This window comes from Seriola dumerili, unplaced genomic scaffold (genome assembly GCF_002260705.1).
Source record: "Seriola dumerili isolate Sdu_G_001 unplaced genomic scaffold, Sdu_1.0 BDQW01000161.1, whole genome shotgun sequence".
In the NCBI taxonomy this organism is placed as follows: domain Eukaryota; kingdom Metazoa; phylum Chordata; class Actinopteri; order Carangiformes; family Carangidae; genus Seriola; species Seriola dumerili.
The window spans coordinates 1,976,339-1,994,245 of record NW_019174416.1 but is presented as its reverse complement, the minus strand read 5'-3'; the positions used below and the strand labels follow the sequence as shown (position 1 = coordinate 1,994,245).

The 17,907-nt window shown below is 41.1% G+C and overlaps 2 protein-coding genes across 6 annotated transcripts in view; one reads left to right on the top strand and one right to left on the bottom strand.

The window, feature by feature from the left end:
• Positions 1–10,814, top strand: part of pdlim7 (PDZ and LIM domain 7) — a 32,647-nt gene extending 21,833 nt beyond the window's left edge. For 3 of the 5 annotated variants that reach the window (XM_022752051.1, XM_022752048.1, XM_022752050.1), the window contains exons 6-11: positions 4,689–4,741; positions 4,979–5,246; positions 5,862–6,042; positions 6,209–6,329; positions 8,735–8,850; positions 9,192–10,814. In XM_022752051.1, coding sequence (XP_022607772.1) covers positions 4,689–4,741; positions 4,979–5,246; positions 5,862–6,042; positions 6,209–6,329; positions 8,735–8,850; positions 9,192–9,278 — 826 coding nt within the window. In that variant the 3' untranslated portion in view covers positions 9,279–10,814. The remainder of the gene's footprint in view (positions 1–4,688; positions 4,742–4,978; positions 5,247–5,861; positions 6,043–6,208; positions 6,330–8,734; positions 8,851–9,191) is intronic. The other 2 variants (XM_022752052.1, XM_022752049.1) reach the window with 1 other exon arrangement.
• A 4,278-nt stretch (positions 10,815–15,092) lies between these two features.
• unc5a (unc-5 netrin receptor A) overlaps positions 15,093–17,907 on the bottom strand; it is a 127,350-nt gene continuing 124,535 nt past the window's right edge. The window contains exons 17-19 of the mRNA XM_022752073.1: positions 17,697–17,861; positions 17,417–17,595; positions 15,093–15,258 (exon numbers count right to left, since the gene is read on the bottom strand). Of these exons, the coding sequence (XP_022607794.1) occupies positions 15,093–15,258; positions 17,417–17,595; positions 17,697–17,861 (510 nt within the window). The remainder of the gene's footprint in view (positions 15,259–17,416; positions 17,596–17,696; positions 17,862–17,907) is intronic.

The following is a 17,907-nucleotide window of genomic DNA, read 5'->3' as shown; positions in this document are numbered from 1 at the left end:
GCTTAGCATTACGACATAAAACAGGGGGAAACAGCTAGCCTGGCTCTGTCTATAACAAAATCCACTGACCTGCATCTGTCTGAGTCACACTTCTTGGCTGAGCACATTAAATTCCTGGAAAGGACTGTGCACCCCCCACCAAGAAATAATCTGGCATTTAATCCCCTGTAAAACCACATTGTGTCATTTTTACACTGGTTTTTCTACGGATTAAACAAACAAGATATAATGTGTTAATTAGTTTAATTTAAGAGGTGCTGGTAGGTGGATTTGTTACCTTTGGACAGAGCCAGGCTAGCTGTTTCCAGTCTTTGTTAAACATGAAGCTACAGCAACAGCTACCTAGTTGATCTTAGTGCAAACAGATATGTGAATCAATCTTCTCATGTAACTCTTGGCAAGAAAGTGGATAAGTGTATCTCACAAACTGTCAAACTATTCCTTAAATTCAGTTTCTAATTTACCTTCCAAACCTGTCATGTCTTTTTTCTGTCTATGCTGTTTCACCTGTTTTATTCCTCTGCTACTTATTCACCTTTTTCTGCACTTTGCTCCACTTTCTGCTCTCTCACGCTCTTTCTTTTAATTTATTCTCTCCCCAACAATCTATTTCCTTCCTGTTTATCTCTGTCTCATATCTCTGTTGCCTGTGGTCAGGGAAAAGTTCCTCACTGAGATTCAGAGTCCCCGCTATGCCCGTCTGAGGGATTGGCACCACGACAGGTCTGCTCGCGCTCTCAATATCAAATCCTGAGCGACATCCCAGACGCCATGGGATGCAGAGCCCAGCCAGAGCCTGCTAGCGATAGCCACACCGCAACGACTACGTGACACAGACGACGAAGATAGCCGACCGTCCAATGGCAGTTAACAAATTCACCTCTCAGATACAGATGGGGTGAAAAAGGGGAAATAAAGAAAAGCAAAAATAGAAGAAACGTAGCCTAGATGACAAAGCCCAAAGTGGAACCTTGCATACTGAGCCTAAGTGTAAGATCTCCCTCTGAATTTTTGACTTGATGATTGTTGACAACACTGTGGACCACTGTGTCTGTAGCCCTATTTTCCATTTCACACTGCGTTACTTGGAGTAAACGAGTGGGAAGGTGGGAAGGGGGGTCTCAGCAGTGGGAAGCGCCTTTCTGTTCGTTATTCTTCTTTGATTGTGAAGTTCAGACCCTCCTTTTGATCTGTCTGTCTTTCTCTCACTCTCTGTCTCTGCCTGCTTCCATTTATTGAGTTCCTCATCCTTTAGAGTTTTCATTTCAGACCCCCTCATCTAGTAGGCTTCTCCAACCATTAAGAAAGAAAAGGAAGATAAATCTGTACTTTTTTCTGCTGTCATCAAAAATATAAAACATCTGAAAAAAAGCAATTCTTGCTTCTCTGTCCTTTTCTTCTGTGTGTTTCTTCTCTTCTTGTTTTTTCACTGTTGAAGCTTAAAATTATCCATCTCTTAATATCTAACTCTCATTACTTCTTTCTTTAGCTGAGTCACAACAATTTCTTTATTTACTTGTTGTACTGCAAAAAAATGATTATGTAGAAGCAGAGTTTTCCTCAGTATTTATATAGTTCTGAATTAATGGGGTGTCTCCTCGAAGATCAGGGTTCAAGGTTTCCTTTTATTGCCTCACAGAGAAAATTGTTGGGTAGTCAGGCATAAAAACAACAAATGAGCACACACATAAAGTAATGCACATTCATAAAGTGCAGAGGTCCGCAGTGAGGAAATGCGGCCTTTAGTCTGTTGCAATTGCCTCAAATAAAAATATTCAAGAATATTTAAAAGCTAATGAAAAGACCAACATGATGAGATTTAAGCGTTCAGCTGAGGACTTTCTGCTCTTTACCAGAGAGAAAAGACCTAAGCTGAGATCAATAGTTTTGATGGTCGGGTATTAACCTGATTTAAATGTACAAACAGAAATAACTTTTTTAGGGGAAAAGTCAGGTGCACACTATTCAGAAAGCTGGTCTGTGGACAAGGTACAAAATGTTATTTTGCCTTTAGCTGGCCAGAAGAAAACCTTGTAACAAGGTGATATTTCCTAATGGTTTGTGATAGAAACATGTGAACAGAAACTTGGCAGGTGAAACCGGAAACCAACCGAAACAATGTGAGCCATGGGAGTGACTGAGAAATGCACTGCCTAACAACGTTTGAAGAAATAATGAATTTTCTAAACTGGAGTAGCTTCTGTTTTTAAGAAATAAGTAAATTACATTAGAAAATGTAAATGAAGGTTAGGTCATAATGTGGTCATTGGTAACTAAAAGATAATTGGTAATGTTGCCAAATAAATGCCTCAATAGGCAAAACTAGTTGAAATCAGTTCTGTAGCAATAAGTGTTCACAACCATGTGGAGAAATTTCAGCAGTAGCAGTAACAGGAAACAAAGAATGTGTAATAGTTCATTTAAAAAGTGAAAAGATATTCCTTTTAACATTATACATGTAACAAAGAAAAAATTACAGCCTCTATCAATTATTTGCAAATTTCCTTTAGTTTTCTTTGTGCCTTGTAAATAATGAGGAACGACAGGAAGAGCTTGTTAATTAAAAATGTAGAGCAATATGTAGAAATGCACTCTCTGCTCTCTAAGACGTGCCCCCACTGTTTGACATTTTGCCAAATGACACATTCAGGCTCTTGTAGAGCTGCATCACCTCTGCCTTGTCACTATGGAAGTTTGACATGTGTCAGTGGCTTCTCACTCCATCTGAAATCAAATCCTGGTCCTAACTCTGTCGGGTGTTGAGCTGCCAACAAACTCCTCATTGCTCAGTACGATGCATCCAACAGGAAAGGAAGCCAAAAAAAAAAACAAACAAAAAAAAACAAACAATAAACATAGGTGAATCTGAAATCTGAGGTGTACAGAGTGAACAGGAAATGTCAAGGAACCATTCCATGGGGTGCTGCTCTGCAGCATGTCCAAAACCGGCAGAAAACCCCTCCTGTCTGCACTGTCTTTGATTCAGGAATTGTGCACCTGCAGCACACTGAGCCTCTCGCTGAGCAGACGGGGGGGAGGAGGATGTTGAAAGCAGTGGAAATGTCAAGGAAACATGACCCAGGCTGCTCCAGGAGGGAATAAGCTGCTGTAGAGGATGTACTCCAATTTGCACCTGCAACCTCCACCAGAGTGAGGTGCAGCCAAACAAACGTCTCAAAGGTGTGTGAGAAGTCAGCGCCACTTGCCTGTTGTCATGACGGGCAGCGTGCCAAGGGTGTGTAGCTGGGGCCGCAGCGTTGACCAGGATGTTGTTTTGTGAGTTGTTAGGTGGGGTTCCAGAGATTAGGCTTGCCAGCGTGGGGGTAGAGGGCAGCTGACCCAGGGCCTGTGAGTCAAAGAGACTGAAAGAGGTTTGTTCTGTCCTTTGTTTGACCCGGCTGCCAGAGATCCTTCTTTTCCAGACTCCATTCTTCCTTCACTCTGTTTTTTTGTAGTTTCTTACCAAAAATCTCCTGGCAGGGGTTTTTACCCTCCTTAATTTAGAAAGATTTAACTTCCTCTCTCTGTCACCAGCCCTGCAAGCCATCTTATTGCTATTGCAAAGGGATTTAATGTCCTTTATTATTCAGAGTATGCTGTTTGGAAAATAGCAGACTGATTTTCTTCTTCTTCTTGCTACATAGCTCCCAGCTGCATTTCTATAACTTCTCCTGCCTCTGTAACTTCCTGTGTTTAGTTGTATGAATACATAAGGAGTATAATTGATAGGCAGACTCAACCTGATACAGGCGATGCTATAGAACAAGGCTGTTGCAGGGTAATTCATTTCACATCTTCCTCTTTTTTTATTTGCAAATGAGAAATGATTTCATCATCTTTCATTAGTTTATTGTAGATGGCACAGTTGATGATGTAAACATGATAGATGCCTAAGGCAGTGTTATATTTTTCCCCAGATAAGATGTCTCCAGAGCTCACTGTCTTGGCTCAGAAGTTGTTTTTCCGTCTCAGTCATGGTTTGAAGATTTTCTGAATATAGTGACGCTTGCTGCGGGTAACAGAACTTTGAAATGTAGAAACAACTCTTTATTTCAACACTTCTGCACATGCAGTCTTGAAGTGAAGCCCTTCTGCATCCAAGTCTGACAGTACAACACATCTGATGAGTTTCTCCGTTTTCTAACTTTGCCTGTGAGTGACATCAGTCAATCCAAGGAGACGTTGCTTATCGCTCACATTACAGTAGCAGCTCTTGAACCGTTTCAATGCAGAGCTGAAATAACTTGTTGTTCAAAATGAATTATTTTAATTACATGACTGATTTTTGTAAAGCGAACAGACAAATATTTCAACTCCTCTGGAGAAAATTCCATTTTACCATTCCATGTATTTTCTTTAACATGCAGCTGAATTTACCACACTAGGTAAATTCTCACAACAGGTGAGAACACCAAGCTACCCTGTTGATACTGTTTAATATTAATGATGATGATGCTAATGATCATTCACACAGAAGGTAATCTGTGGCACAATTTAATTGAGACAGCCACTGCCGCTGATATCCAACATGAAGTTCATTCATTGAACAGTAACCATGGTTACTGTTCAATAGAGAGAGAGAGAGAGAGATGGAGAGCAAGAAGAGAGAGAGAGAGAGAGAGAGAGAGAGAGAGAGAGAGAGAGAGAGAGAGATGTACCTTTACTAATTAGTCATTTTCTCCCCACAGCCTTGAGCCAACTCCCTCACCTGCCAAGGCCCAGGCAGCAGATAAACCAGATGGTGAGTTTCTGCTCCTGCTGATGCGTAAAAAGAACCGCAGCAGCATCCAGTAGAGGTTGTGCTAATAGATTCTTATTAAGTGTCAATACGTGAGCATCAGCAGAAACAACATGACACAAACCTGTCACAACAGACATCTGGAGGGAGCATGTATATTACATTAAAGTGTCCCCAGTTTGTGACATGATTAAGTCGTAAATTATGTCATGGCCAAAAAGTGCTGTAATTTTTAAACAGATCACCTCGGTTTCTGTGGCTCAGGCTCCAAGACTGGCGCCGCAGCAGCGGGCAGCTCGGGTACTTCCTCTCGACCACCTTGGGTCACTGACCCTAATTTCGCCGACCGCTTTCGCCCAGACAAGACCAGCACCGTCGTAACCCAGCACCAGCAGCCAGTCCAGCCGACACCCATGCAGAACCGCAGCTCCATCCTGCAGGCAGCGCAGCAGGCACCTGAAGACAGCGGGAGGACCCCAGTATGCGGCGCCTGCAACAAAATCATCAGGTGACACTGCGCAGCCCTGTCCACACTGACAGTTTGATTGATTCATTTTACCAGAATAAAATAGTCCCAATGTTTGCTCCCTTCAAAGCCCTGTTAGAAAAATGACACATCATTAAAGACAGTTAATAGACACAACGATACTGACTGAATGTCTGCAGCAAATGAAGTCAGTCAGCATAATTAACAGAGTTTGGAGACATCATGTTATCACTGGAGACAAGAGTTATGCTGACTTTGAAATAATTTAAATCTCGTTTCACACATTTCGCAGATAACAGAGAAATCTTAGTCATTATTCTGGTCACTGTTGTGAGCAAAGACTTGAAGATTTGTTTTCCAACAAATGACGGTACAAATTCGCCAGTGGAACTAAACAGGTGTTTCCAATTTCTGGAATCTGGATCGTATCTGGAGATTTTTTGATACGACATCTTACAATGCTGTGATCGGGGGGTCCAGTCCAGATTTATATATATATATGGGTCATAGTTTGAAATATCTGGGCAAGTACATCTCGCATCTGTTTGTTTTTCCTTCGTTTAAAGTAGAAACTATTTCGCAGACTTTGATAATGCCTCTGTGTTCTTAATGTTTGTGTATGTGTGTGTTGTCCAGGGGTCGGTACCTGGTAGCGCTGGGCCGTTCTTGGCACCCGGAGGAGTTTACGTGTTCACAGTGTAAGGCGGTCCTGGACGAGGGGGGCTTCTTCGAGGAGAGAGGGTCTGTCTACTGCACCAAGTGCCACGATAACCGATACGCTCCTAACTGTGCCAAGTGCAAAAAGAAGATTACAGGGGTGAGAGCTGCTTCATCGTGTCCGGCAAAGTCAGAACATAAACTTAGAAACATGAGAGACATTTTACACTTGAATAGAGTAACAGAGTTGATCGTACCTCCACTGTGCTTCAGCAACACTGGCTAAACTGAAATAAAAAAATTACAACCTTTTCTCACCTTGTCAGGAAATCATGCATGCCCTGAAGATGACCTACCATGTTCAGTGTTTCAAGTGTGCTGCCTGCAAGACTGCCATCAGGAACCAAGCTTTTTACATGGAGGAGGGCGAACCCTACTGTGAGAGAGGTGAGAAACTGAACTGTTGACATACACTGCACCTGAGCAGTCTAAATAATTCATTACTTACAAAAATGATAGAAAACTGCAGTAGAAGTTTTAGAGTGTGTGTGTGTGTGTGTGTGCGTGCGCGCGCGTGTGCGTGCACTTTTTTGGTGGACTGTACAGAGTAGTTTAGCAGTGTCTTATATTAAGGACACAAAAACATAAATTATTTGCACCCACTACTCCACCAGTGATACACTGTAAGATGTGCTTTATAGTCAGTCTGTTTTCAGTCTGCTCAAACGCAGTAAGAACCTGGCAAATGCAACAATACAACAACAACAGTAATAACAATAATGTAAAGACGTGAGGATATTTTCTAATTAGTGTTATTGAAATAAACAATAACTTTGTTTCTGTCCTCTCTGAGTGAAAACACATTCAAACTAAACACTCATTCTCTCATTCATACTTAATAATACGACGCTTCCTGTCCCACATTCCTGAGGCTTCATAAAAGAGATGAAGGAATCACCATGGTGAAAAATCCGCTGCTGGGAATAAAAGAAAAAATCATATATATGTGATTTCTGGAAGAAGAATTGAAGAAAAACTTGGTGGTTGGCAGCAGCAGCAGCAGCAGCAGCAGCAGCAGCACCACCACCAGCACCAGCACTAGCCACCACAGAGACGCCCACAGAAACCGTAGTTTTAATAGGAAATTGATTATTAAACCTGAATTACAGGCGGGCGATATTTAAAGGTAATGCTGTAGCAGAAAATGTGAAACATTAGCGAAGGAAAGCGTTCTCAGATCTCAGTGTGAAGATTGATTAGTTCCACTGCCAGCTGTGAACATATCCATTCATGTAAGACCCCCTGTAATTCTACACATGGATCACATGGATCCAGCTTTATGTATTTATCATACATCTGCACTGGGCCTTAAGTACATGAATGAACAGAGGGGGGACTGACATCCTGCCACACAGCATTAAGTTTGTGATTGAGCTTGTTTGATGAAAGATGTCATATCTTTGCACTTTAAATGGATGCATAGCTAAGTACAGTGCAGTGCGGGCTACATAACAGACGCTGGAGTACAAACACAGAGAAAATGCAGCCACTGGGTGATTTAGAGGTTTTGCAGAGTGCATTTTGTGATCAAGTTATTTCTTTTGAAAAAAGAACCCCTCAGTACAGCCTCCCTCAAGTTTAGCTAGAGTCATTTTCATTTTTTTTTAATCAAACTATTTGTAAAACAAACGGCATTGGTGTATTATTGCTGTGGGGTTTGGCATGGGCCTACATCATGAATCTCTTGGCGCGCACCACAGTCAATCATAAAGTGTGATGTTTTCATCTGCTGTAATCTATTTAGCCCCAGTTTACTTCATACATTTCTCTATTGGATTTTATGAATGGTGTGTGCTCTTCTATTATGCTGTAAATGATTTAGCAGGGCAGCGTGCTTCTCGCTCACTACTGAGGCTCTGACGTGGATCGCTGCTTTATCAGAGGCAAAGCCAGAACCTGAGTACTCATACTCTGACTAATGCCTTTAGCTCTGATAAACATTCTGCTGCCTCAGCATCTTGCAGGGATTGTGCAGCTCTCACCCACTCACTCTCAAGAAGCAGCATTATAACCTGACACTTTACCCAGAGTCCCTGTGATGAAAGAGACTGGCAAATCCAGTTAAGTATCTGGAGCAATTTCCGCTCATCCTAATCCTACCCTTACAACTCTGGAAAGGCACCGCAGTACAGTAGGCAGACAAAATAACGTAAACAGCAAAGTTATCAAATGAGGAGAAGAGCCAACGTTTGACTTCAAAACGGCTTCATCCATCGTTATTGCCGTCATTCGAGTCCTTAAGTCTATGTGTGTGTGTGTGTGTGGGGGGTTGTGTGGACAAATTTTGGTTTGAAACCATTGTTATGAGGAACTTGATACTTGCCGGTCCTCACAACTTTAAAAAGCTGTTTGAGAGTTAATGCTTGGTTTTAGGATCCAGGTTAGAATTAGGAGTTGGGCATTTATCTGTAATGGTTAGGGTAAGGGGCTAGACAATGCATTATGTCAGAGTGTCCTCATAACTAACGTAAGGCAAGTGTCTGTGTGTGTGTGTGTGTGTGTGTGGGTGTGTGTGGGGTGGGATATTGCTCATCTTCAAGAGGAGACGCCTCCAGTTCTCTTTAAAAGATCAAAGAGGTGAAAACCTATTTCACACTCGGTGCTCCAGAACATCCTGTAAGTGTTAAGTGATGTTTACATATGGTGATTGTGGAGGCCGTGGATGATGCTCGACCTGATCATAAGGATGATAAAAGCTCTTTTGAATTCATTATTTTAGTCTGATTGTTATTTCAAATACAGTATCTCTGCCGCTCACCACCTCTGCTCCTATTATCGCTCTCTCTCCTCAGACTACGAGAAGATGTTTGGCACCAAATGCCATGGCTGTGACTTTAAGATTGATGCCGGGGATCGGTTTCTGGAGGCCTTGGGCTACAGCTGGCACGATACGTGCTTTGTCTGTGCTGTAAGTCATTTTGATTGATATGGCTCCCTGTGGTGCTCTCTCTTTGCCCCATCTCTTCTGGCTGTCCCAGCACAATGCCACCTGAAAAATCTGCCTCCATCTCTGGACCCCGAGCTCTGCCCTCTGTCTCTCTCTTCTAACCTGTCACACGTAGTCTATCTCCATCGCTCTCTCTCATTTTGTGAAGAAAGCTGAGAGTAAATGCTGTCAAGTAAATAATATTATCTGGCCAGGAGAAAACTCTGTAAATTCAGACTGGCAATGTTGAGGACTGATATCTCCTCTGCCCTGGTTTCTAAATCTGTCTGTCTCTGTCTGTCTGTCTCCTTTCATCTTTAAAGCTCTGCCAAATCAACCTGGAGGGGAAGACGTTCTACTCGAAGAAGGATAAGCCCCTGTGCAAAGGCCATGCTTTTGCTCCAGTGTGAGAGATCAAGCTTCATCTTCAGAGGAAGAGACACATCTCTCTCTCCCTCCTCTTTACCCCTCTCCACCCTCTGGCACACTCGCACACACTCTACATCTCCTCTTTGCCAACCACACACCTAGTTAAACGTAGTCTATTTTTCTGTTGTGCAGCTTCAAATACTTTACTGTGCTATTAAGACAATTCAAATGTTACTGTCTTTAATACCAAATGCTGAGTTGTGTAACTGGAAGTAGTCAAGGAATTATTTCATATCATGTCACCTACTTGTTGACTTTTAAGTAATGTATAGATTGGAAATTAAAACGCAGCTGCGGTTAATCTAGATTTGATGATAGTTAGAGAAAGATTCTCACGGCTCTACTAATCTCACCCTTGTTCAGTCTGAAGTAACATCAAGTCCGTATCTTCCAAGTTGGAGGAGCCATTGAGCCTCTAATGGTGTCACATCGCGGTAATGATCCATTACTGCTCCTGCAGTAAGTGATGAGAAGTGGTGGCCCCATTCAGGACCCTGGCCCACTCACTGACTCTCACTGCAGTGCCTGTTAGCATAATGGGGGTCCAGTCAAGCAGAAAAGGGGGGCATCCCATTCCTGCTTGACTGGACCTCTCCACAGAAGCACTAACTGCTTAACTTATCACTTTAGCAAATCAGAGCACATACTGTGGGTAATAGCTGTAATTTTCAGTTATGTAATAATTGATCCAGTTTTAATAGTCACACATGTGGGTGTTGGAGGAAGTGGTATTGTTTTGAAATCTTTCACACTGCTACGGTAAGAATATTTGTCAAAGCTTTGAAGTGGTTATCATTTATTGGACATTTTTTATGTAAAGGGGAAAAAAAAGTCCTAAAGTGTTTGTGTCCCTTGTGTTACTATGATATTGTGATTATTCCTTCGAGTACTTTCAAGCCATTGTTGAATATGTATTTATATTGCTTCAGAATGGGCCTGTAAGTGTTGTTTTTTTAGTTGCTGGACGTTTCAAATAAAATAATTTAGTATTGCCATGTGCTGGGGCCGAACACTGTGGGCTGAAGTGTTTCTAAGAGGGGAAACCCATCTGTAAGATTTTGTGTCGTCTGAGGTTCTGGCTGTCTTTGTGCTTACTAACAGCTGCACCTCAACAACAGGACAATAGACTTTCTAACGTGTTTTGCTCTTATTTGCGTGTTGTGTTTTTAAAATTCAAGCTTTACACAAACAGCTTTTTGACCTCTAAGACCCCGAGACCCTTGTGAACTTGAATGAATGAAAACATCCTGTAGATGTAGAAGGAAACAATTAATTGAACTTGTAGACATGAGTGTATCACTACTGTAGCCATTTAATCACTAAAGTCTGATGTAAGTGCTCTTTTACTTATTTGCTTTCTTACCAAGAGTGGTTCCCAGTCTGGGGATTGGGACCCCCCAAGGCATCAAGGGAAAAAAAAAAATCTGAAAGGTTAACAAAATTATCTAATTCACTAGATGGTTTTATCTCAGCCCATTAAGACTATGAAAATAAAATTATGTGAGAAGGAAACAGATTTTTTTTTGAGCATGGAGATTCGTTCTTTACCTTCTGAAGACATTTTTGTGATAAAATATTTTAAACTCACAATCACTCAGTAGCCTTTTTTCACAGCTTTCTGCGCTGACCACATGTCCATATTTTGGTCAGGTAAACTACTGATCGAGTTCCTTTATGCATTTTATCACAGGTCACCGTCGCAACTCAACATTTGTAACCTGTGAAGAAAAGGTTGGGAAACTGCTCTAGCTCTGTACTTGATGCAGACACGAGCAGCATCCATCTTTTCATCTGACTAAGTGTATTTCCTAAAATGTCAAATGTTCCTATTCTCCTCGGAGCGATGGTGAGTATTTGATGGCATATCTTACATTTAGTACTAAAGCTATGAAAATTAATTGTTAAGCAACAATTACATTTTTTCAAGCAAAAGATCTAGTCCTTGATTTAACAATATATAATTTATTTACAACAATTTCAGGTTGAATTACTATACATACCTTTCTGAAATGTCATAGATAGATATATATATATACATAAGGCCAAGTAAATACTTGAAAGCACTTAGAAACGAATTTCCAAAATTCTACCCACAAATCCATATCATTGTCCAAAAAGTACAGAAAATCTCCCTTAGCAGAAGTTTTTCCATTGCCACAAAAGTTTTGACAACAATTTACATTGACGATAAGGAACACAAAAGGTTAAAAAACAAACAAAGAAAAACAATAAAAGGATTATACAATTGCATAAGCGCTGTGGCATGTAATAAATACAGCATTTTTGACTTGCAGAAAGGCAAGGAACATTGAATCAAGGAACTAAATAGAAAAACCATTCACAAGTACAGAAGTCTATTGTTCTTAGTTCAAAAAGAAAACAGTTCAGTCAGAGCGACGGGGAGGTATGCACACACCTGGTCTCACTCTCACACACATACACACTCACAAACACACGCTTGTCCTTGACACTGACTAGTAATGAGTGACACAAAAAGTACAGTTGGGAGATGTAACGGTTCTCCCCCATAGAAACGGGTGAAATGATAAACCCTTGAACAAAGCATGTATGTTACTGACACGAGTCTTACACAGAACTATCAGGCCCAGATTTCATCATGAAGGGAACTGTATTCATCACACACACACACAGTAACTGCAGATTTGTTAGATTTGCTGGACAAGTTAGATGTGAAGATAGATGCTGAACATCCTGGCGGCTGGTGAATTACATTACTGAAATGTGCTTAGACAACACATCCAAGACAATGACAGGGGTGATAAAATTTCACACACAGTCTGACTGTACAACTGCCATGGCTCATCTAAACATGCTGTGTCAACACTGGCTTGTCAGTGTCCAAGAACTGATGTCCTCCTTCTCCAATTAGCCTCCACACAGTCCCGGTGTAGTGATTCACTAAGCACTGGTGACTGTTTCCACCTTGTATATAAATGCTTACAGTTGGAGAAATAATCAGATAGACGAATGCAATGTAAGGACAAACAAAATATGTATAGAAACTCCTGTAAAACAGTCTCTAAACCCTTAACACTGCAAAAAGTCTTCACTGCTAGATCGCCAAAGAACAGTATATAGGCAAACACGTCACGGTTTAGACTTGACAAATGCTGCGCCAGTTAAGTGTCTTTTTTTGGCTTTATATTAAAATATAATTTACATTTCTTTACAAAGTGATAAAATTAACCGACACATATTACTGCTTGAACAAACAGCATTAATTTGCCTCAAAAACAAACGTGAGGAAATGAATAATAAAGTAATGACTTGGACTTTACAGTCCGCAGAGTAGAAGAGACAGCAACTCTGACTTGTTCTATACTAGCTGCAAGTAAAACAATGCTGAAACAACATGAGGATGTAGTGGCCTCAAATGATATTCATAAAACTTTGGTTACCAATTCTGCTGATATACAGTATGCAAAGTGACAGCACACGGCTGGTAATAGAAAAAGTATTTACATATTACATGTGACGATGATCCATTTCAACATGAAAAGATTCATTTAAGGTGGTATCACCGTTTTATCTGAAAGGGGCTCAAGGTTTTTTTTTTTTTAAATATTAATTTAAAAAAAGGGAAACATTTTATTTCATGGCATCTCTACATCAAATAATAGAGCGATTTGTAAAAAGCATTGTTGGTTGAGAGGAGGCGTGTTGAATGTGATGGCAGAGAAGCTTAAGGAGTTAACAGGTGCTCAGATGCCTTATAAAAAACAAAGGACAAAAGAAAGACATACTTTCCTCCCACTACAAGGAAACATAAATGTACATTCCAAATATCTGACAATCATAAAAGAGGCTCCAGTCAGTGTTAAAGGTTGAAGCCACAGGAGCTGGTAGGATGGGGCTGTGCTAGCTGTTGGGAGTGAGAGGGGATTCAATGAGAGGGGCTCTCTTTAAACTTTGAACAGACAACTTCACATGCAACCCTGAGGCAGACGGAGAAGAGAACTATGGCTAGTCTGGGATTGCTGACACCTTTTACAAAGTATAATTACTGAATCAGTGGACTTCAACGATACTCTGTGTTTATGTTGCCTGACTTGACAGATCCATTAATAAAAAAAAAGGAAAAAAAAAAGTAATAACTGTGTAAATTAATGCAAATAAGCGAAATATAAAAATAAGCAAATGCGTAGTTGCAGTTTATGGTTTGTTGCATGAATCTACTGGATCGTTTTTTGCCATGCTGGCTAGAAATGACAAAAAACAAAACAAAACAAAAAACAAAACCCTTTCAAAGCATCTTTTGTGAGCAGAGGCGTGACAATATGAATAAGCCACTCTTAACTTTCTGTGAGAGACAAGCATTTCTCTGATGTGGAAATGCTATTTACCACACAGCAAATATAGAATTCCCACCACCATTCATTCATGAATTATAAAAACAAAGCTGCACAATTACCCTCTCCACGTGAGTAACCTGGTAAAGATCTTGAAGTATTTGCCGTCAGATTTTCTGTGGGAAAGTGCTCTGCATTATTCATATGGGGTAATAACCCTTTTGGCCACCTTTTTATGTTTAACATCTCCTCTGCCACAGAATTAATGTAATCAAGGGGAAAATGTCATTTTAGAAATGAGTTTTGACGACATTCAGTGTTCACATATATGCAGCTGGAATGCCTTTCGGCCCTATGGCTCCTTCATTAGCGGTGGAATTTGAAACAGAAAAATGCCACAATGAACGACTGGAGAAGACTTGAAATAAATTGGACAGATCAAAATCACAGGCTTTAAATAGACATGGCTTCTGCAGTATGACTTTAGTGAAGATATTACTCACTCCTCCCTTTAAAAAAAAAAAAAGTTCAAACAACCCCAAACCCCACATATATCGATTTAGAAGCAGGAAAGCTGCGAAGCGTCTTGCTGAATCAAGATGTTACATTCACAGTAGTGATACCGGCTGGACTAAAAAACACACAAACAAGATGAGACGGGGCTTTTTGGGGGCTCTGACATACAATCTGTTTGAAACCTGTAAGTCCAGGGTGTGCTACAAGCCGCCTGTGTGAGTGTGTGTGTTTAAAGAAACAGATAATGACACACAGGAGACATCCATCTATACACTGTGACTGGGGGTTCGGGGAGTGGATGGGGAGGGGGGCGTTCACAGACCCTGATGACCTTGTTGAAAATGTGTTCAGTGAGAGATGTCATATATAACGAACCTGCCAATTGCATATGTCGCCTGTTCTCTTGAACCTGAAGTGACTGGCACCTTTTGTCACATCCCTTTTATCTAATATTTAATACATAACTCAAGTTCAAAAATTATTCATTGAATTTGCAATATTGGCCATTAGTAATAGCATTATGTTTGCATATTGCTCCTTGTTAGCCGTAAATGGCTTATTTGTATAAAAGGCATGAAGTTAATTTAAGGTGATCTTTAAAGTAGAACCAGGGTGTGGACTAATTTAACTTCAATCTCTGATGGAAAATAAAGGCTATTTTCATTGACTGAGTTCATGAATACATTTCCCCACACACCTAAACTCTACCTTCTCCCTCATTTGGTCTGTCGTTTAAAGATTTTTACTGTGATCAAAGGGAAAACGGGACTCAATCCTAAACAAACCCTTTACTATCTTCTAAAGTGAAGACGAGGGACATTGGGACAGCTCTGCTCTTCGATTCCTGCTGCGGTTATTGTTGTTTGGGTTTTTTGTTTTTTTTTGTGTGTGTTGTGGTGGTTTTTGTTGTTGTTGTTGTTGTTGTGTTGTGTACTTTTCCTCTACACCAGTCTCTCCCCTTTTTCTGGGTTAGCACTCGCCATCAGAGACCAGGAAAATCATGGCTTCCTGTTTGCCAATGTCAGCCATGACCGTGGCCAGCTGGTTGATGTTGCCGCTGTGGAAATGTTGTGCCTCCCACAGGTCCAGGATCACAGAGGTTGGGCTCGCTTTGGATGCAAAGAAACTCATGTGTCTGCAGAGAGGAGGAGAGAGGAGAACACAAAAAATAACAGTGAGGGAACAATGAGACATTTTTATTAAATCAAGCAATGTGCACACATCAAGACGGACAGTCTCTCATTTTCTTTCCGCCGAAACAGTCTTAGGAAAACCTTTTCAGCCAGTATTTTATTGTGCTGCTGCTTCTTGTAACTCTGTCAATGTCAAGTTTTATTGTGTTATATTGCTACATCCTGATATGCCGTTGGAGCACTAAGTAAAAAAATGATGAAAGGTATAAAGAACACAGTTGAGCTCTTCAAACTGCCATCAAATACAGAATCTCTGGCAATTTTCATTTGAGGCTTAACAGCATAAGCCTCATTCCTCTTTATTTGATGTTGAAATTGGCCCTAAATCCCATATAGTAAATCCTATATGGACTTTCACAGTTAAGTCGGAAGTGACCTTTTCCATTTTAGGAGCAGGAACCTTTACGATCAAACCCAATCAATGACAACAAAGCAGTGGCCCCAGCCAGCTGTATATTTGATGTTGAGTGGGACCTGATCTCCACGGTACCCGAAGATGCTTGTTTGATTTAATGGCCTTTTTCTGTTCTTCAAATGTCTGGGGTCTTAACTGTTACATAGACCATGTGACATTAAAAAAAAAAAAGCAAGAGAGAGTACAGCGTTAACTCTTGGCACAAAGAGGGACTGTGATGCTGGGTGAGTGTTTTTGCCGCATGGGAGGGGGTGAGACAGGAAGCCCAAAACGCCACCAAGTCCTTTTCACCTTGACAAAGGTCAGACTGAGTCCATTACTTCCTCACATCTTCTGTTTGCCTAGTGAAGCATCCTGTGATGGTTATAAACATGTGGCTGCTTTGGCAGTACACAAGCAGAAAACACAGTGTCACTCTGCTATTTTGAGTCAATTGGATTTTATAGCGCACACAGCCTTCCCTCTGCGTCGGGAGAGCACAACAAAGAGAAGTGTTGGTCAAAAAAATTGTCTGGGAATGAACCTCAGTGTCATTATTCAGATAAAAAAGACAGAGCTTAGTGTCCGACGTGTCAACCCTGCTTATTCACCTCGCTGTGTGAAACACGAGCTTATCTTGTATGGCTCAGACACAGCCGTTTGCACAGTCTTGGGAGGAAAAGATCAAATAAAAGGTTCTTGGCATTTTTAAGTTTTATAGATTGGTCCCGTTCCGCTCGGTCAGAACACTTTATCCACACAGAAACAAACACAGAAATCCAGCACGACAGAATGCCAAGGAGCTGCTGCCTTTTCAGGAAAACATGTTGTTAAGGACAGATCAAACAACAGAGCAGTTGTTCCTTTCTGAGGCCTAAATAGGAATTGATTATGTTGAGCAAAACATTGCTAATTAAACCTGTAGTGCATCAATTCAATTTGTGATTAATTGGGGTAAATAAAGTTGATTAGACAAATTAAGTGTACCTATTTGATTTCATTACAAAGTAGAAATTAAATTGGGAGGATAAGGGATCAATGCCTAGCTCCGTTCTGTTAAAGGTACTTCAGTGATAAAGAACAGTCACTGTTAGAACCAATTGGTCTGATGTCGGCACAGATCCAAACCTATTCCATCTTTTTTTTTTTTTTTTTTTTTTGCCTCTGATGGGCAGCTAGCTCGCTACCTTTCCAATTACAGCTGTTAAGCAGAATGTAGCACGTACAAGTTTAGCTGCAGACTTTAAGCTGCTTACCTGTTCCTGAGGAGAGAGGAGGGGGAGGGTCATGTTTTCTTACAGAAATGATAGCTGTATCCATCAAGTCCACATTAATCCTGTAATGTTAGCTCTGTCAAAGGATTAGTTTGCAAAGGCAGAACCTTGTTTACCTGAACTTCAGGAGAAACACTCGACCGTTGGCGATGCACTTCACGTTGATTGTTTAAAATTGCTGAAATTTCATAAGTTTCCTGTTAACCCCTGCGGTACTAAGACCCTTCACAATCAGTGTGATTGTATGTTCATTATTTAACATACGCTGTGAAAAGTACATGCAATGTAAATGTACTCTATTCTCAAGGGGGGTTTGGATAAATGAGGCTCTGCTGCATTTCTTGAGAGGTTTTTGTATAAGCTGTCTGTCCCGCGTGCTCCAACACTCACTGATGAGATAAGGCGGTATGGTATTCTACAGCTGGTATTTACCTCTCAAGTTTAAGTCTTTGTGCTAGCATTCTCCAGTCGGCTCCGTTGGGACAAGGGGCATCCAGGCTGCTGCAGATCTTCTGCCTGATGAGGTAAGGGATCTGAAAGGCGCTGGGCCCGGCCAGAGCTGTGGCGTTACTGTCCATTAACAGGAACTCAGAGTCCACGGCTCGGGTGTCCTGGTAGGAATGACAAAAAGAAAACAAACTTTTCCCTCAGCACAGCATAAAAAAATCAATTCCTTTCCTCCTTTAAGTAGTAGTAGTTAGCTGTATGTTACCTTGGCAATGTTAAAGTCGAGGCTAAAGCTCTGCCCCTCCCCCTCCACCTGCCACACACACAGCTGGCAGGTGAGCTCACAGGTGCTGAGGCTGAGCCGCTCCAGAGTGAACGTGCAGTGCAGGTACCGCTGGGAACCATTCCAGATGTGGTAGAACGGGATCTCCTGCAGAAAAGAAAAAAAAAAACTCACACAAACGGCACCACAGCGG